Below are 17,202 nucleotides of genomic sequence, written 5' to 3' on the forward strand. Positions count from 1 at the left end.
AACAACAAAAACACCAATATAAAATCAAGGCATCGTAAATCTCTGAAGAAAACTCTCAGAATGGCAGTCTTTTTCAACATCACCATCTCTCCAACACCAAAACCTCCAAAACCTTTCACTTCCTCTCTTTCTCCTCCCCAAACCCAAATCTCTAAAGCCCCTCAAAAGCCCCAGCAAAACCCCATTTTCAAAATCAAAGGACCTTCAACTCTCTCAGGCCACATTTCCATAAGTGGCTCCAAGAACTCTTCTTTAGCTCTCTTAGCAGCCACTCTCTGCTGCTCAGGCTCTTCTCTTCTCCACAACGTTCCCAATGTCTCAGATATTAAAGCTATGGCTTCTATCTTGACTTATCTGGGTGCTAAAGTTGAGGCCTTCGATGGGAATATGATAGTGAACAGTGATGGAGTTGGGAATGTGGAGGTGGATATGGAGGAAATGAAGAAGATTAGAGGTGGGTTTTTCGTGATTGGGCCATTGGTGGCCAGGTTTGGAGAAGCTGTTGTGGACTTGCCCGGTGGCTGTGAAATTGGGAATAGGCCTGTGGATCTGTATCTTCGTGGGTTAAGTGCTCTTGGTGCTGTTGTTGAATTGAGGTAAGTACCAACAAATTTTCACCTTGTTTCGTTTTTCTTTGACTGTAAAGTTGTTTTTTTAGTTAGAACTTTGTCGAGTTTGAAAATTTCTGTTTTTGTTTTTGTACTTTTTTTGTTTTGTTGAATACTACTATTAATCACTCATCTGGTACTCTGGTTTGTGTAAATTGCTTCAGAACCATCACAATTTAAATAAACAGACTATAGGACAAAAGTATGAGACAGAAGGAAAGAATTTCCAGCGGTCTGATATAGATTACTCAAATAATGATCAAGTGAATCCAACTGTGTTAGGGGTGATATAAGCTTGTTAAACAATATGATGAGGTAAGTAAAATGATTGTTTTGCAACGTTACAGGGATGGGAAAGTGCGGGCACATGCTGCAAATGGCAAAGGATTGGCTGGAGGGAGATTCCGACTTGATTACCCAAGTGTTGGGGCAACTGAAACTCTTATGATGGCAGCATCCTTGGCTGATGGCATAACCGTGCTTTCAAATGTGGCAAAAGTATGAATTGAGGAATCTCACAGAGTTTTTAATTTCTGGTTGTGAACATGATGGGAAGAAATCTAGAATTGTGTTGTCTAATGGAATGAATTAACTCATTTTAGTGAGTTTGTGCCCCATTTTTTCACCACAGGAACCAGAGGTGGTTGATCTTGCTCGTTTTCTGATAGACAGCGGGGCATCCATTGAAGGGGCAGGGAGTGACAATCTAGTTATTCGGGGAAAGAGCCAGCTCCATGGTTCTGAATGTGTTATAACACCAGATCGCATTGAAGCAGGCACCTTTATGCTTGCTGCAGCAATTACTCACTCATGCATCTCAATGTCACCTATCATTCCTTCCCGCTTATCATGTTTGATAGACAAACTCTCTGAAGCTGGCTGCAAAATTTCACAGTTTAACCAGCACACACTGGAGGTATGAAAGCCTTTGAACATGTTTTCTTTTTTCCCATTTAGTTTGTTTGTTTGTGACAAGAAAAACTGTCTGGCACAGGTTTCAGCAGTCCCTACGTATATTGGTGACAATTTGAAAGGTTTTGATATTAGGACAAGTCCGTTTCCAGGGTTTCCAACAGATCTCCAACCTCAAGCAATGGCACTTCTCACTACATGCACTGGTTCAAGCTTAGTGGTGGAGTCTGTGTTTGACAAGCGAATGAGCCACGGTATGTGTGAACTGGTCTATAATGCTTCATCTATATCGATTTTCACTTAATTTCATTACATGCAAAGCAGAACATCAAACAAAGCATTTCCAGATGTAATAACATCCATTTGCCTGGACAATCTTACATGTTCTGTTACTTGGGCGCGTTATTCTCATTGGTGCTCTACAAAGTATAGTATTTCTCTTAAGCATTATCATATTTATGGTATCTACTAGCCATTACGTGTTTACTTCTTTCTTCCATGATATCAGCTATAAGCCTTGTCTCATTTTGTCCTCTCATTTGGATAGTAAGGGAGCTGCAGAAGCTTGGAGCAAGAATTCGGGTTTGCGGGAGCACTGCACTGGTTTTCGGGAAAGACGAAGGAAGGTAAGATGTTTTCTTTGGTATATGGTTTTAGATGTTCATTTAACTTAACACTCAGTTTAACCATTGGGACGGTGGTGCCTTTTGCCAGTTCATTGCATGGCTCTCGAGTTTTTGCAAGCGACTTGAGAGGTGGGGTTTCACTTGTATTAGCTGGATTGGCTGCAGAAGGAACCACTGAGATCAATAACATAGCACATATTGATAGGGGCTATGAGAATATAGATAGAAAGCTTCAACATCTAGGAGTTGATATCCAAAGATTGACTCCTGTGGCCTGTCCATTATAGCAATTAAAATTTTTGCTTCCTAAAGTTCAAATCAAATTTGTAACCCTTGTAGGGATTTAGAGTCATTTTCCCCTTCCATCAGTATATATTCAGGATGGAGAATTCTGCAAGGTGAATTCACCAACGGGTAGGATGACAAATGTTGTAGTGGCACGAGGATATAACCATTGTGTTGCTGTATCTATTCTTTCTGCAACACATTCAGCTCTATACTGACAATTATGTGCTATTCAGTGAGATTCAATAGCTTGTTATGTACCACCATTTTTTTAAACTTTTAAAGCTCTTCTGTTAAGCTCCAATGCATATTATTAACCTCATAAACTCTATCAAATTGTTTGTTTACACCTTATTTCCTGGATTTGCATAGTTCTAGTTGGTGTGACAAATGATAGAGGCTACCTTACCTCTTGTCAACTTAAAAACTACATTGTTGGTTGTGGCAAAGTCTCGACATTTTATGAAAGGCACAATCCGTAGGCAAAGAAGCATTACTTGAGAATACCTTTCTTCCTCCATTTATGGTTATTAAACACTCACCAACTGCTTTGGATTATATGAATAAAGTAGATGGGGAATCTTCAGTGAACTGAAGAAAAAGGAAAGCCAAGACCAAAATTTTGATGTTAATTGATACAAACCTCCTTTTACGTAGTAGTATTATTGAGGTGATCCTTTTACAAAACAAGGTCAAGTCATCTTAATATTATGGTTGGGATATAGTTTTGGAAATGGCAAGGTTAGACCAAGCAAAAAACAACCATGACAAAAGCTGCTTACTGGGTTCAGCCGTGCTTGGCATTTCTTGTTTTTTCATAGTAATCACACATCCAAACCAGAGGAAACGAAAGGAGAACGAAAGAGTAATATACATTAATTAAACAAACCAAGCAACAAGAGAACTCAATCAGCACAAACACGGAATAAAGCCTACATGAAGCAAAAACGAGTGAACGACTATAAAAACATCTAAAAAATTGTGGTCAATGTGTGTTAAGAGTTTTTTCTTTTTGTTTTTGTGTTTTTTCCCTGGAGGAGCATACACTAGGAATAAACAGAAAAAGGACAATACGGTTCTAAGCAGTTAATAGTCAGGAAACTCGAAAGAAGAAACACCAAAACCGAAGAAATAACTAACATGTCATTTATCATTTTGGTTGTGATACTCTTCTCAGTAGTTTGTACATGCCGAAGACATTCTTCTGCTGCCACAAGTATGGGATAAAAAATGACCGATACTTGGCAGGTGAGAGCTCCCTGTCCAAGTAAGGGAGTGCTGCAATAGGCTGAACAGGTGCAATTTAGTAAATCATATGAGAAGAACAACATAAAAAGGAAGAAAGTGGAAAAATAAAATAAAAGTAGACTGGTTTTACCTCCCATGTTGACAAGTCATTTCCACGACAAGGGAAAGGTCGGCTGAGCTGCAGCTCGACCAGGAATGTACAAGCTTGAAGATCCTGGAGCTGCAATTCATATTGTGGTCAATTACAACAGAAAAATATAGAAAGCATAAAGATTAAGGTATTCTGTTTAACGTAGTTCAGAGCAATTACATATTGCTCATCTGATGCCTTGTTTTTATTGTTGAAGTATGGTGGTGCTGCTGAAGTCCCGCCCAAAGTAGCATTGAAGGGGAATGGAAGAAGACCTCGGAATCCGTCATCGACCCATCTCACTTCACCAACATAATTAGGAACAAAAAATGATGACGGGAAGCGGTGCCACTCACTTCCAACACAAAGAACAGAACCTGCAATCATTAAAATTATTTTGCTTTATATTATTCCCATTTGCCTAACATCTATGGAGCTTTAGAGCCTGTTGACAACACCATTCTTCAGCATACAAGCCAAGACATAAACAATTGTGAGAATCAGGAACATGTAGCAAAAGAATTCATCCAGGAAAATTTTACTAGAACTTCAAGGCAACTTAAAAAAGCAGGCAATTGACAATTAGGAAAGAAAGAAAACTAAACACAAGGACAAATTTGTTACACATTCTTGACAAAGATCTGCAATAGCACAAACGTCAACAGTGCATTGCTGTCAAAACTAAAAGTCATTTCTTTGTAGCTCTAATAAATTTTCAGATATGTAACAACAAAATAAACAAGCTACAATAGCTGTGCGTCATATGAGTGACTGTTTATTACCAGTTCCTGCATCATCATGGTGCTCCAAGATTTTGTAAACCTCCATAGGAGCAGCATAACCATTGATTAATGAGAATGTACGTGAATGTGAGGCACATAATATGAGGCTGAGGGCCACAGGTCTGAGAATTTTGGCTATCTGCATAAAATTGCAAAGGATATTTGAATGAGAGCTTAGTGTGGTAGGCATAGAAAATTAAAGAAATGCAGAAGAAGCCCACCATAACTATAATAGAATTATCGTAGGGATTATATTTGTCACGGAAAAGATCAGGAAAGCTCTCAATGACAGCTGAAGCCGCAACACAAACAAGCGGATATATGGGGTAAAGGAATCTGCACTGACAATTAAATATAATGGACTATCACATCTAAAGCAGGCAAGATTGAAGTAAACAAGATTGAATGAAAAAATGACAATCCAGCAAACACTCAAAACTTGCTACAAATTTCTTTCCAGAACAAAATTAGCTATCGAAGAGCAGATTAAAGGTTGTTCAGGAGATGCAAAAAGACAATAACAAATATGCTGCTTTTGTTCCCTTGCAGAACATATCGTGCAAGATTAGCCTAAGGGTTATGGGCCAAAGCAAATTCTGGACCCTCCTTGAAATTTCTAAATGTCAAATAGTGGAATATTCTTTATTCATTTATCTACTTTATGTCAAAGAAAAGAAACAAGAAAGATAAAATCTACACAAAATTTCGTAATGAAGTTTGAGATAATAAAGACTAATCATACCTTTCTTCTTTGTGTGGCTGCAGAGACATAAATGCCAGCCATATATAAAGAGGAGAGACCACAATAAGCAGGTCTGGGGCATATTTTTTCCTTGCAATTGGCAATATTCCCAGGAAAAGCAAAGCAAGGATGAAACAGAAGTTGAAGTTGTTAAACCCATTCCTCAGATAAAAAAGTGGCCCCTCAGTCCCATACAAATGGCTCTCACCACCTCCTACGACATTATACACTAAAAGATTTAAAACAGATGATGTCCATCGTCCGTAGTAGTAGCAATCAACAAGTATTGAGAGTGCCTGGAGAATGAACTTAAATTATTGACAATTGAACAACAAAATGGAGAAACTAAATATGAATTAACTACATTTATTTTAATGTCAACCACTAAATTATAATATAAAAATCATATAACAAGAAAATTTTATTGATGGTAACCAAATTTAGCAATTTATACTTACAAGAAGAGCGATTGAGGTGACAACACCAGAGAGAAATGCTTGTTTGAATTGTTTAGCTAAAGAGTATAACGTGACAGGAAGAAAGGCCAAGATTGAAAATGGCCAACCTAGGATCACTCCCACAGCTGCAACTGCAACAGACCATGCAGGTTTCTCAAGAAGAAATAATCCTGATGAGAGGCTCATGGCATACATAGAGAATGAACTAGGCAGAAAACCTGCAAAAAGAAAATCACAGTAATAAAAATTAAAGCAATCCAAGAGGAAAAATGAATTTGTTATGCATTCTAATGATAGCTTAAAACTGCATTTAATGATTACTCAGTTAGAAAAAGCAGAAAGTCTATGACAAACAACATTAAAAAGCACAAGGATAAAACTTACAACTGTATTCTGGAAAAAAAAAAAAAAAAAAGAACAAATGGAAAAAGCCTCTCACTTGTGCTGGCAAAGAAACAACCACTAGCGAAGCAGAGAATTGCAAGTGCATAAGAAGCAAGACGTTTTCCATACTTTCTGGAAACTGCTACTACTAGAGTGGCATCTGAAATAACAGATAGAAGACCAAGAAAGAGTCTCACTGCATAGAACACTCTCACCTGTAAAAGATAAAAATGTAAATACGAAGATTGTTCAACATAAAAAACCATCATAAATTAACATCTTAGAAGGCTTGAAACTTACTTTGTCATCAGCAAACAGCCAGGAAGCTGGTCGACCCACTAACTCGTGGAAAATAATGTACAAATATGACCGGAGTGCAAACTGAGAACTGCAATGGACATATACAAAAAGGACAACTGTCTCACTCAATAGTTACAAGCAAATTAAAAACCATCTGATCACCATGACAATCTATTTTCCAAAGTCTGATGCATACACGCTCACACATATCTTCATGGACCCATAAGTATGTATTTTATGTATCACCCAGCAGTACCTAACTTCACTTCTTACTTCAAAGAGTATATTCAAATAATAATAACAGCACAAACTTCCCCAAAGAATTCCATTTCCTTTTCCTCACTGTCCATTACTTTCTCACTCACTAAACAAAGCTTAACTACCTCTACAATCAATCCAAAACCTTAAAACCACCATTAGTTATTAGTTTACTTCTTATTTTTTACTAATTACATTTCACCTGCAAAAAATGAGTAAAAAGTCCCAAGTCACGTTTAATTAAAAATTGAACTAATATTTAAATAAAAAGGTTTTTTTTTTAATGTTTCTTCAAAAATATTACTCTACATACACGTATAGACATAGGAGTAAATTCGTCTGTAGAAAGGTTTACCTATACTCCCAAGTTTGGAAACCGGATTTATAGAGAAGATAATGCAGAGGCTCCCAATAATTAAACACTTCATCGCAGTCGTGTATTATATTCGATGTGGCGCTCATGTACCGAAGCATTCCCAACGCAAACAACGCCGTGAACCATCCAAATCCACGGTCGTTTCCCGACTCTTCCTGGCCGTCCGATGATGATCTTCCTGGCTTGTCCACCTTCGTGTATGATTCTGGTTTCGACGGCTGTGATGAAGATGATGACCACGGAAGATCCGACGCCGTAGCTCGCCTCTGCCGCGTCGTGAGGGACATTTTTTGGGGTTTTTTTTTTTTTAGAGAGAGAGTGAGAATTGAGAGTCTTCTTTCCTTTAACAAAGATTGAATTTTTAAAGAGAGGAGCACTGGGTACGAGGAAAAAGAGGTGTCCGTCCGCCGTGGAAATGATGCTTTTCTTCTTCACGAAGTCTTTTTTTTATTAATTAATTTATTAAAGCATTATTTTATATTTATTTAGATTAAAAAAATGCAAGAGAATATACACACACTTCACATACTCACAATTTAAATGGTAAAAGATCTATCAAGTTTTTATACTTTTTAATTTTATTTAATTTAGTTTTTATATTTAAAATTGAAATAATTTAATCTCTTAATTTTAAAATTTTTTTCAATTTAATCTCTCTCCATAACGACATTTAATTTTACTGATAAAGATAACGTCAGCGATAACATGTCACATTTTGATGATGTAACAGTACCATGTAGCATTGAGTGATGACGTGATAATTTCACATGACATTAAATGATGACATGACAATACTGACGTGACACTAATATACTGACATGCAATGTAATATGACAGATAAAAAATTAAAAAACAATTCACCATGTCATAGGAATTAATTAAATAAAAATATATAGTACAATGATTAAATTAAACAAAATTGAAATGTTGAGCTACTAAATTGAAAAAAAATTAAAAAAATATAAATATTTAAGTAAATTATTGATATGCTTATTAACAAGCCAAATATTTAAATATAAAATATGTATGATGTTAAAATATATACATATATATATATATATATATTTTACTTGATTATTTGATTTTAGAACATGTAAATTATTTTTTTTTTACAAAAATTAAGTTTGAATTCTCCTTTTATAAAAATTTTTTTTTTTTAATTTTATACCTAAAATCAAATTTAGATGAATGGATTGTATTACGTTAAAATAAAATAATATAAATGACTAAATAAATTCTTTTTTTTTCTATTTATAATAGTATAAAAATTTTAAAAAATTTTTAACTTAGTTTTTAACTTGAGTTAAAGTCAAATTAGCAAAATATGTTGATTTAGCTTTTTCTTTTAAAAAAATGAAGAATTGATTTATAGAGTTAACGATAATTATAAAAATAATTCCTCCTTCTGACTTGCTTAATTTGGACATGAAAAATCTCTTATTACAATTATAGAATCTGAGCTCCACCTTTTAATTTTTTATTTTGCTTAATATTTCAAGTTATATTTTTTAAGTTGAAATTTTTTATATTAAAGATTACATTTATAGTTGATGAAGTTAAATATAACTATAAATATTTGTACAATTTTATTTTATTAATAAAATTTTTGTAGATCTAAATTAATAATTTAAATTTAAATTTTGTATAATTTGATTGTGGTATTTGAATTTAAATAAAATCGTTTTATAAGAAATTTTTAGTAAATTTAAATAAAAGGTAAATTGGGTAAGAGTTGAATAATTTCAGAAGAATGTGTATTTGTAAATTGTGAAAGTTGTAACTAAATCAACATATTTTGTTAATTTGAGTAAATTTAAATAAAATGTCAATTGGGTAAGAGTTGAATAATTTCAAAGGAATGTGTATTTATAAATTGTGAGAGTTGTAACTAAATCAACATATTTAGTCATTTTATATTATTTTATTTTAACGTAATACAAGTTATTCATCTAATAAATTTTGTTCAATTTTTTTTTATAAAAGGAGAATTCAAACTTAATTTTTGTAAAACAGATAAATTAATTTGCACATTCTATAATAAAAAAATCAAGTAAGAAAATATTTATATATATTTTTTAACACTATAAATCTTGTACACTTAAATATTTGGTTAATTAATAAGCATATAAATAATTTACTTAAAGATTTATATTTTTCAAATATTTTTTTTAATTTAGTCCCTCAAACATCTCAATTTTGTTCAATTTAATTCTTATACTATATATTTTTGTTCCAATTAGTCTCTATGACGTGGTAAATTTTTTTTTGAATATTTTTTTATCTACCATATGGTACTGCCACATCATCACTACACGTTATCGTTTAGTGCCACATGGCATTGTCACGTTATCACTAGATACCACGTGACATTATCACGTCAGTGCTGATGTCATTCTTTAATTACAAAATTAAATGCCGTTAGAAGAAAAAACGAGATTGACGAAATTTTTAAAATCAAATAACTAAATTGTTTCGATTTTGAGTGTATGGACTCAATTGAACAAAATTGACAAGTACAGGAACTGGATAGGTCTTTTGACCCAATTTAAATGTTAATTCAAATTTATTTAAATTTTGATATCTCTGATATTCGGGTCTAAATTTTCAATCCCAAAAAAATGTAAGAGATTTGGGATATAAATATGAAAAAAGTTTTGTTTATATTAAAAAAATGAAATTTTCTTCAAAATTTTTTCATTATAAGAGAATTAAAAAAAACTTTGATTTATGTACTTAACAATGAGTAATAAATTAGTGTTTATCAATAATTAATTTAATGAATTCACAATAATTTACTATTTACATTTTTGAAAAAAAAAATAACTTTTTACAATGGTAGTTTCTTTGTCTACAATTGGTTTTCTTTCTTTAAACTTTTAGAAAATTAAAAAAAAAAAAAACTCTAAGGTATTTAAACTCTAAGGTATTTAGTATTAAAATTAATTTTTTTTATAAAATTGATGTTTCATAATTGTTAATGCTAAAAAATAGATAAAAAATTATGAAACATAATTTTAAAATATAAAAAGACAAGAATTTTAGATGTTCAAAAAAAGAAAGAACATAATTTTAAAACATCAAAGAATAAATAAAAATAGACAAAGAAAATGAACCATGCCACTCCTACATGTATCTAACATCCATTTTTGAGTTGCTTAGCCAAACCATTGGTCTCACAATTTCCATCTCAAATTCTCAACAATGCAGCCATGCAGGCATCTCATCAAACATAATAACAGTAATACAACTACTAGTAACAATGTAGGCCTTCATCATAGCTACCATTAGAGCCTACAAGGAAGATAAATGGATAGAGAAGAAGAGCCTAGATATATAAACAAGAACCCCGAAGCCTCGAGGGCATTACTTGTATCATACCATAATTAGTCAGTTCCATTCATTGTCTAGCAGTAAGAAACACTGCCATTGCGAAAAGAGTCTAAGCTCAGCAACATAATCATACAGTTTACATGGGTCACCAAACATTTGACCTTATGGCGGATAATTTAAATAGCACCCACTTCTTTCTTTAACTACAAGAGAGGTTTTCACTTAAACAGCATCCGTCTCCAATGCATAATTCTCATTCTCGGGGCTAAGGCTATAATTAGAGATGCAGCAGAAAAAAAAGGAAGCAAAGTTTTGAGTTTATTTAACCAGTGTTTTGCATGCCTGCAGCAATACCCTTCATAGTCAAGATGAGGGTATCCTCCAAACCAGGGGCGTACTCACTAGTAGGGTTCAATTTCACAAGTTCATCAGCTGGTTTGCTTGATTCCATAATCTCTCTGGAGATATGTGGCCGCAACTTCACATTGTAATTTGGATCACGGATCCGTTTGAGTGTGTAGGCCTGGCAAACATTGAGTGTTGTGATGTATGAATCACGCAGCCGGAGCCTTTGCTTCAAGTATGGGTCCCCTTCAAGAAGATCCCTGTGGCCAGCAATCTGAGAAAAAAGAAAAAATGAAAAAGTTGCTTCAGTCTTTTAACAATAGGGTCAGTAGACTCCGTACTGCCTCATTGTAATCAATTGCCAATGAGTCACTTCCAATCAGACTGTATTTGGGTGACGTTGCAGAATATTGAGCTAGCAATAACTTGTAATCATTTTAAATGACGTTCAAGTATCAACTTTATTTTAGGGAGCTCCAAGAAAATATTTTAATGGTCTGTTTTTAACCAATATTTGGAGGAGGATTTTGATTTTAATTTAAAAACCAAAGACATTACTTGGGAACGAATTAAAGAATCTTTATTTGGTTATTAGCTAAATCAACTATATTATTGGTTGAAAGAAATTAACTATAAGAAGCATCATGTCCCAGTGAGTGTACCTGGAGGAGAAGGCTCTTTGTTTCTTCATAGTTGGTCCTCAACAGCTTGCCGAATGACCACAATTCAGGAGAAACAAGGAGCTTATCATACAAGGCTGCTATTCCAGGATCTCCTTTTGCAAAGACCATTTCAACTAAATCAATTGTGACCCTGAAGAAAGGCCAATTATTGTACATCTCCTGGAGCATATGGAGATTCTTGATGTCCTTCTTAATGGCATGTTTAAATGCTGCTCCAAAACCAAGCCAAACAGGAAGATGAAATCTTGTCTGTGTCCAGGCAAAGATCCAGGGAATTGCACGGAGAGATTCAATACCCCCACTTGGCTTCCGCTTTGATGGTCGACTTCCAATGTTCATCCTACCATACTCCAACTCTGGTGTAGCCTACAGCCACAAAAGAAACAATATTATTCAATCGAACTGCTTTTAATTAGTTGAAATGGTGCTAAGAACAGGATAATGCAAGTTCACTTACAAGGCGGAAATATTCAACAAATCTGGGCTCTTGGAAGACAATGGAACGGTACTTCTCTGTAGCAATAACGGCCATTTCATCCATCAGTGCACGCCATTCTGGTTTTGGTGAAACTGGTGGATGCATACCATGCTCAAGTGTGGCAGCTGTAAAACGCTGGAGTGTTCTAAAGCACAAGTGCTCCTCACCAAATGATTGCTCTATAACTTCACCTTGAACTGTTACACGAAGTGACCCATGAATAGTCTCTGGTGGTTGAGACAATATAGCAAGATGGGTGGGACCACCTCCTCTTCCAACAGTTCCACCACGACCATGGAACATTGTTAGCTTCACACCAAATTGCTTAGCAACCTTTATAAGCTCCTCCTGAGCTTTGTATAACTGCCAGGCCGCAGAGAGACGCCCAGCATCTTTACCTGAATCTGAATACCCAATCATAACTTCTTGCTTGCCATTGATCCGATTTCTGTACCAATCTATTGAGAAGAGCCGAGCCAAAGCAGCAGGTGCAGCCTCCAGATCTGCAAGCTTCTCAAAGAGTGGTACAACTCTTAATGGTTCCTTTACGTGGCATTCACGCTGCAGGAGCTCAACAGCTAGAACATCAGAAGGTGCAGTTGCCATTGAAATGATGTATGCTCCAAAGTTGTCTGCTGGGAGCTCTGCTATGACATGGAATGTGTCCAAAACATCAGCAATTTCTTCTGTTTTAGGAAGATCAGGACCAAATAATGGGCGCTTCCCACTCAGTTCAGATAATAGCCATTCCTGCTTACGTTCTTCAGACCACTCACGATAGGAACCCAGTTCCAAGTGCTTGGTAATGGCATCTATGACATCAGTGTGGCGGTCAGACTCTTGCCTAATGTCAAGTCTGACAAGTGAGAGTCCAAAGGTTGATACTTGTCTCAAGAAATCAAGAAGGCTTCCATCAGCAATTGGCCGGTCACCGCAAGAGCAAAGTGATCTATAGCAAAGTTCAAGAGGTTCCAAAAACTACATAAAATTTAAGACTTAATTAGTGCAAAGGCAGTTAAGAAGAGGTTATTATAAAAAAACATAGACAAAAAAAAGTCTACTTGAGAGTGACCTAGTATTTATGGTCCTTAAGAACTATGCATAACAATTAATATTTTTGTTTGGGAGGGGGGATTTTCCCTTTCTTATTCACCACACTTAACAGTAACAGTTCACGCCTTGTAACTGATGACATGGAAATGAGGGCAAAAGAAGTGAAATGGAAATTAGACTTAAGGTTCAAGACATTGCTGTTCCAGCACATAAAGTCACAGATGGAGCAGAACTATAAAATGGGATCTGCTAGCTGTTGTACATTGTTTCATAAGGCTGGAAATAGTTGAGGGGGACATGTCATAGTAAAATCTCTACCTCACTCATGAAAGTAGGTGGAGTACAAACTAAACATAAGACTATAATAGAGGATAAACAAGCAGATACCTGCTCAATGTTGGTGAAAGTTGCTTCCTCTGGAATGTCAGAGATACCATGGGATAACATTTGACGAGACCTTTCACGTGTCTGATACAGCTTATCCCTCACATCACCAAGAATAACACGGTAGGGTTCATTGGGAGGAATTTGTTTCCAAAACTCTGCATTGAGTGTAACAACAATGAGAACTGATATTATAAAAACCACAATTTCTAAGTCACATTAATCATCACATGGCATTGGAAATACTGTTAGAGATGCATATCTAGTTTTTGTTTCCCTAAAGTCTAAATGCATTCTTTGAGCATGCTACAAAAAATATGCTTTTAAAAAATTCTGCTGTCCCTTCATGGAGAAATTAAGAAAGAGGGGAAAGGTCTTCTTAATACTTCAAAGTCTAAGTTTTATTCTGAGTACCTTGTAAAAATCATAATACAACAAAAGTCTAAGTTTTTATTTTATATGATTCAAGTGAAATGCACAGAAGACCCATTCAGAAAAGCTATTCACTTATGTAGAAAGTACATCATCTAGATTTAGACTAAATGCACGCAAAACAGAAACCAGCATATTTCCAAAGTGTACCTATGTAGTGTTTAGCATCTCTCCTTGAGGATCTATGAAGTTCATCTGCACGAACACGAAGCTCATCGCTGCAACGCCACATGGACAACTGCAGACAGACATTAGTGAGAATCAGCTTAAAATGGATCCTTTAAATAAAGCTCCAAATGTGTTAGAAGATACAAGCTACATACCTCAAACATCAGATCCTCAATTTGGGAATAGTACAAATTGGCAGCCATCATTCTAGCCAACAAGCAAACATCCCTTGTAACCTCAGGAGTTACCCTTGGATTGCCTGCATGATATACCAAGAAAATGTTGAAACACCCACGACATTATTTGAGCACCTTCAATTTTAACTAATTGACAAAAAATTTTCATACTAGAAGGTACTGTCATTTAATATTCATTTATTCAAGTAGGATTGTACCATCACGATCACCACCCATCCATGAAGAAAATTGAATAAGTGGCGCATTGTAGGGAACACGTTCATTAATTCCAATGTTCTTCAAAGCTGTGTCAACTCGGCGCAAGAATTTTGGGACACCTTTCCATACTGTTTCATGGAAGTAGCTCATTCCTGCCCTCATCTCATCTTGGGGAGTTGGAGGGGTCCTTCGAATCTCATCTGTACGAAATGCAGCTTGAATCTACAAGGAAAGGTAACCGATACAAAATCAGCAAGAGCAAGTTATTTTTTTCTTTTGTGGGACAGGGACAGCAAGTTTATTTACAGATAACAAATATCATGACAAGGTGATATACCTCACGCTGTAAAGCCTCATCAAGCTCCTGCTTATCATCTGGAGTAATATCTTTAGCATACAACTGCGCTAAACAGTTCCTTATCCTGCACAAATGAAAAGTGCAGAAAATGATTTTTTAGAATCAGAAACATAATAGTTAATAGAAGTAGGTTATGAATTGAAATTACTTCACCAGAATACTTCTTGAGATGTAACAAAAAGACATTAAGCAGCAATAATTGAAGAACGAACCTTCCATGCTTCTGCAGTAAAGATCTACGAACTGATTGGGTAGGATGAGCAGTGAATACTAGATCCACAGTCTGGTTCTTAAGAGCATCAAAAACTTCCTCGGGAGACTTCTTCAGATCAAACACAAGTCTCTTGAGAGTTTCTTCAATGTCTGATTCAGTTGTTGCAGAGTTTTCATCAATAAAATCACCTTTCTTCAACTTGATCCTTCGGCGGTAAGCAATCTGAACTTCCTCAGCTAGGTTAGCCAAGTTAAGCATGTGGGAGAAAGCTTTAGCTACAACAATGGAGTCCCCCGGATCCAAACTCGTCAACACATTTCCCAGCTCCTCAAGTTTCTTGGGGTTATTCTTCCCTTCATACTCGGCAGAAAGTTCATAACATTCTTGAACCTGATGAAGTCAAACACAAAAATGCAATTTAATCACTATAAATCACTGAAAAAATTTCAAGAACAAGTCTATTTATTCAGCATCTTCCCCAAAAAGTGAACAAAAAGTCTGAAAGTAATATAGAAAACCTCTCAATCTATATAACCAATCCAATACATAACTATATGATCTCTGATCTCCTCAGTGAGGAGTTCTGCCATGCAGAAACCAGAATGATTTCATATTGAAAAAGACCTCCAATTTCAATGTAATCCAAATATGAAACTCTCACAAGTCAATTTATACAACCAATTGATAATAAAGTAGGATATTGTCTTTTAGAAAGAAAAATACTACCATAAGCATTGATCATCCTTCCAACAAAACATATGTCCATGCAACTCTTGAAGCAAAAAGTTAACATGTCCCCGAGCAAACACTCTAACCGTTCTTCAAACTCCAACTTAGAGAGGTTTCAGGCAATAACAAGAACAAAAATGTTTCAGAAAAGAAATACCAATCTTTTCCCATTACATGTTGAAATGTTTTGAAAACAAGGGCGTCGATCAAAGGATCAAAACCAAATTTCAAAAATGATAATTTGAAACCGAAGAATGACATACCGTTTCCTTAAGATCCTCGCCATGCAAGTCTTGAAGAATATCAAGAAACCGATCCAAAAGCAAAGCATCATACTCCACCAATTTATCATCTTCACTCACTTTAGAAGGAACCAAAAGCCGTAGCTGTGCATCAATCGATGCCAACTTCTCTAACTTGCTATTATTATTATTATTATTATTAGCCGCCATTGTTCCACTCAAAACAAAAAAAAAAAACTCAGCCTTTTTATTTCCTCCCTGTGGATAAAAAAAATGGACAATATCACCAAAACATCAAAAAGCAAAAATCAAGGATTAGATATATAACAATAGCCACAAAATCTGATTAAGACCCAGAAAAAGAGAGCCTATATAATCAAAGATTTGATAGAGAAAAGCCACGTGTAATTCAAAAAAGAAGGCATAGTTTCAGGAGAAACTTTGGGTCTCCGTAAAAATGGAAAAAACAGAGCATAAAAAACAGAAACAACAAAACAGAGTAAAACGTTTTTGAGATTTTGAGAAAGACCCAAGATTTGGATAATCAAACAAAGTTGTGGACAATGAAGTACCTGAATCTGGGTAACTGAGAAATACCCAAACTTCGAATCAGAGAAGGTGAGAAAAGAGAGCGAGAGAGAGAGAGAGTTATGAGAGCTTGTGAACAAGGGGGACCATTATTTATAGAAAACAATTGTCATTTAGCATCAAAATATTTTTCAATTACCTTTTTGGGTTTTTGTATTGGAGAAATCAGTGCTGAAATTGAAGAAAGCGAAGTCTATAACTTTTGTTTCTCCTTCTATTTCTCTATTTCTCTCTCTCTCTCTCTCCCTTGAATGCTTCAGTTTCCATTCCCAAATTTGACTGTACTCCGGCTTTATTTTGTTCGAATATGCTTTCAAGATGCCTTCTACTTTACTTCTGTAAGTAGTAATTTGTATTTATGAAATTAGCAAATTTGGTGGGGGTGTTAAGGTAAAAAAAAAAGGAATTATAATAGTAATAAAAATTTACCCATACGCACCATGTTTTTTCAATTTATTTCCATTTAAATGTTGTGAGAAAAATAATTCATATTAACCACAAAGATTAGCTTTCATTAGGATAGGAAGGGTAACCTTTAAATCCTATGTTTATCCAAAAGTTAAATTTTTTTTTGAAATTAATCTAATGCTTTGGATATATATTTATATATAAAAAAATAAAAATAGTATATTTATATTAAAACAACCGTGAAATGTTGAATAAAATTGAAACACAATCGAACTAAAATACCGAG

General features: G+C 34.9%; 3 protein-coding genes and 1 non-coding gene across 6 annotated transcripts; 2 read left to right on the forward strand and 2 right to left on the reverse strand.

Annotated features, from left to right (window-relative positions):
* The first annotated feature begins 60 nt into the window (after positions 1-60).
* On the forward strand, positions 61-2,694 carry LOC18594175 (uncharacterized). 2 transcript variants are annotated; one of them, XM_007021665.3, is made up of 6 exons: positions 61-596; positions 956-1,106; positions 1,240-1,524; positions 1,603-1,774; positions 2,068-2,146; positions 2,235-2,694. In XM_007021665.3, the coding sequence occupies exons 1-6, from the start codon at positions 61-63 to the stop codon at positions 2,431-2,433; spliced, it is 1,422 nt and encodes a 473-aa protein (XP_007021727.3). In that variant the 3' UTR covers positions 2,434-2,694. The 2 variants fall into 2 exon arrangements, with proteins under 2 accessions (XP_007021727.3, XP_017980577.2); XM_018125088.2 differs by having other exon boundaries at positions 2,072-2,146; positions 2,235-2,412.
* Positions 2,695-3,284: 590 nt separating this feature from the next.
* EBS3 (Alg9-like mannosyltransferase family) lies at positions 3,285-7,548 on the reverse strand. Its single transcript, XM_007021662.3, has 10 exons — positions 7,089-7,548; positions 6,476-6,563; positions 6,231-6,390; positions 5,792-6,009; positions 5,334-5,629; positions 4,813-4,927; positions 4,592-4,730; positions 3,990-4,186; positions 3,810-3,899; positions 3,285-3,719 (listed from the first exon to the last, which is right to left on the reverse strand). The coding sequence occupies exons 1-10, from the start codon at positions 7,394-7,396 to the stop codon at positions 3,582-3,584; spliced, it is 1,749 nt and encodes a 582-aa protein (XP_007021724.3). The 5' UTR covers positions 7,397-7,548; the 3' UTR covers positions 3,285-3,581.
* A 932-nt stretch (positions 7,549-8,480) lies between these two features.
* Positions 8,481-8,573, forward strand: LOC148761582 (small nucleolar RNA snoR8a). Its single transcript, XR_016027744.1, has one exon. It is a non-coding gene; the product is annotated as a small nucleolar RNA snoR8a (small nucleolar RNA).
* Positions 8,574-10,441: 1,868 nt separating this feature from the next.
* On the reverse strand, positions 10,442-16,777 carry PPC3 (phosphoenolpyruvate carboxylase 3). 2 transcript variants are annotated; one of them, XM_007021667.3, is made up of 11 exons: positions 16,648-16,777; positions 15,942-16,178; positions 14,948-15,339; positions 14,715-14,799; positions 14,377-14,599; positions 14,138-14,241; positions 13,965-14,052; positions 13,386-13,540; positions 11,925-12,923; positions 11,447-11,833; positions 10,442-11,058 (listed from the first exon to the last, which is right to left on the reverse strand). In XM_007021667.3, exons 2-11 carry the CDS (start codon positions 16,128-16,130, stop codon positions 10,762-10,764), a joined length of 2,919 nt encoding a protein of 972 aa, XP_007021729.3. In that variant the 5' UTR covers positions 16,131-16,178; positions 16,648-16,777; the 3' UTR covers positions 10,442-10,761. The 2 variants fall into 2 exon arrangements, with proteins under 2 accessions (XP_007021729.3, XP_007021728.3); XM_007021666.3 differs by lacking the exon at positions 16,648-16,777 and adding an exon at positions 16,493-16,628.
* Positions 16,778-17,202: the final 425 nt, after the last annotated feature.

The sequence above is a fragment of the Theobroma cacao genome, chromosome 7 (assembly GCF_053813885.1).
Source record: "Theobroma cacao isolate CCN51 chromosome 7, ASM5381388v1, whole genome shotgun sequence".
Classification (NCBI taxonomy): Eukaryota; Viridiplantae; Streptophyta; class Magnoliopsida; order Malvales; family Malvaceae; genus Theobroma; species Theobroma cacao.

Excerpts from the sequence above, each read along its gene's own strand:
- PPC3 (XM_007021667.3), bottom strand. The coding sequence starts at position 16,130 with ATGGCGGCTAATAATAATAATAATAATAATAGCAAGTTAGAGAAGTTG. Across the intron at positions 14,600-14,714 it reads ATGAGGCTTTACAGCGTGAG|ATTCAAGCTGCATTTCGTAC; the intron begins GTATATCACCTT and ends CTTTCCTTGTAG. Across the intron at positions 11,059-11,446 it reads CAAAGAGCCTTCTCCTCCAG|ATTGCTGGCCACAGGGATCT; the intron begins GTACACTCACTG and ends CTTTTTTCTCAG.
- EBS3 (XM_007021662.3), bottom strand. The coding sequence starts at position 7,396 with ATGTCCCTCACGACGCGGCAGAGGCGAGCTACGGCGTCGGATCTTCCG. Across the intron at positions 6,564-7,088 it reads TTCCAAACTTGGGAGTATAG|TTCTCAGTTTGCACTCCGGT; the intron begins GTAAACCTTTCT and ends TGTCCATTGCAG. Across the intron at positions 3,720-3,809 it reads ATGACTTGTCAACATGGGAG|CCTATTGCAGCACTCCCTTA; the intron begins GTAAAACCAGTC and ends GCACCTGTTCAG.
- LOC18594175 (XM_007021665.3), top strand. The coding sequence starts at position 61 with ATGGCAGTCTTTTTCAACATCACCATCTCTCCAACACCAAAACCTCCA. Across the intron at positions 1,525-1,602 it reads TTAACCAGCACACACTGGAG|GTTTCAGCAGTCCCTACGTA; the intron begins GTATGAAAGCCT and ends TGTCTGGCACAG. Across the intron at positions 2,147-2,234 it reads TTCGGGAAAGACGAAGGAAG|TTCATTGCATGGCTCTCGAG; the intron begins GTAAGATGTTTT and ends GCCTTTTGCCAG.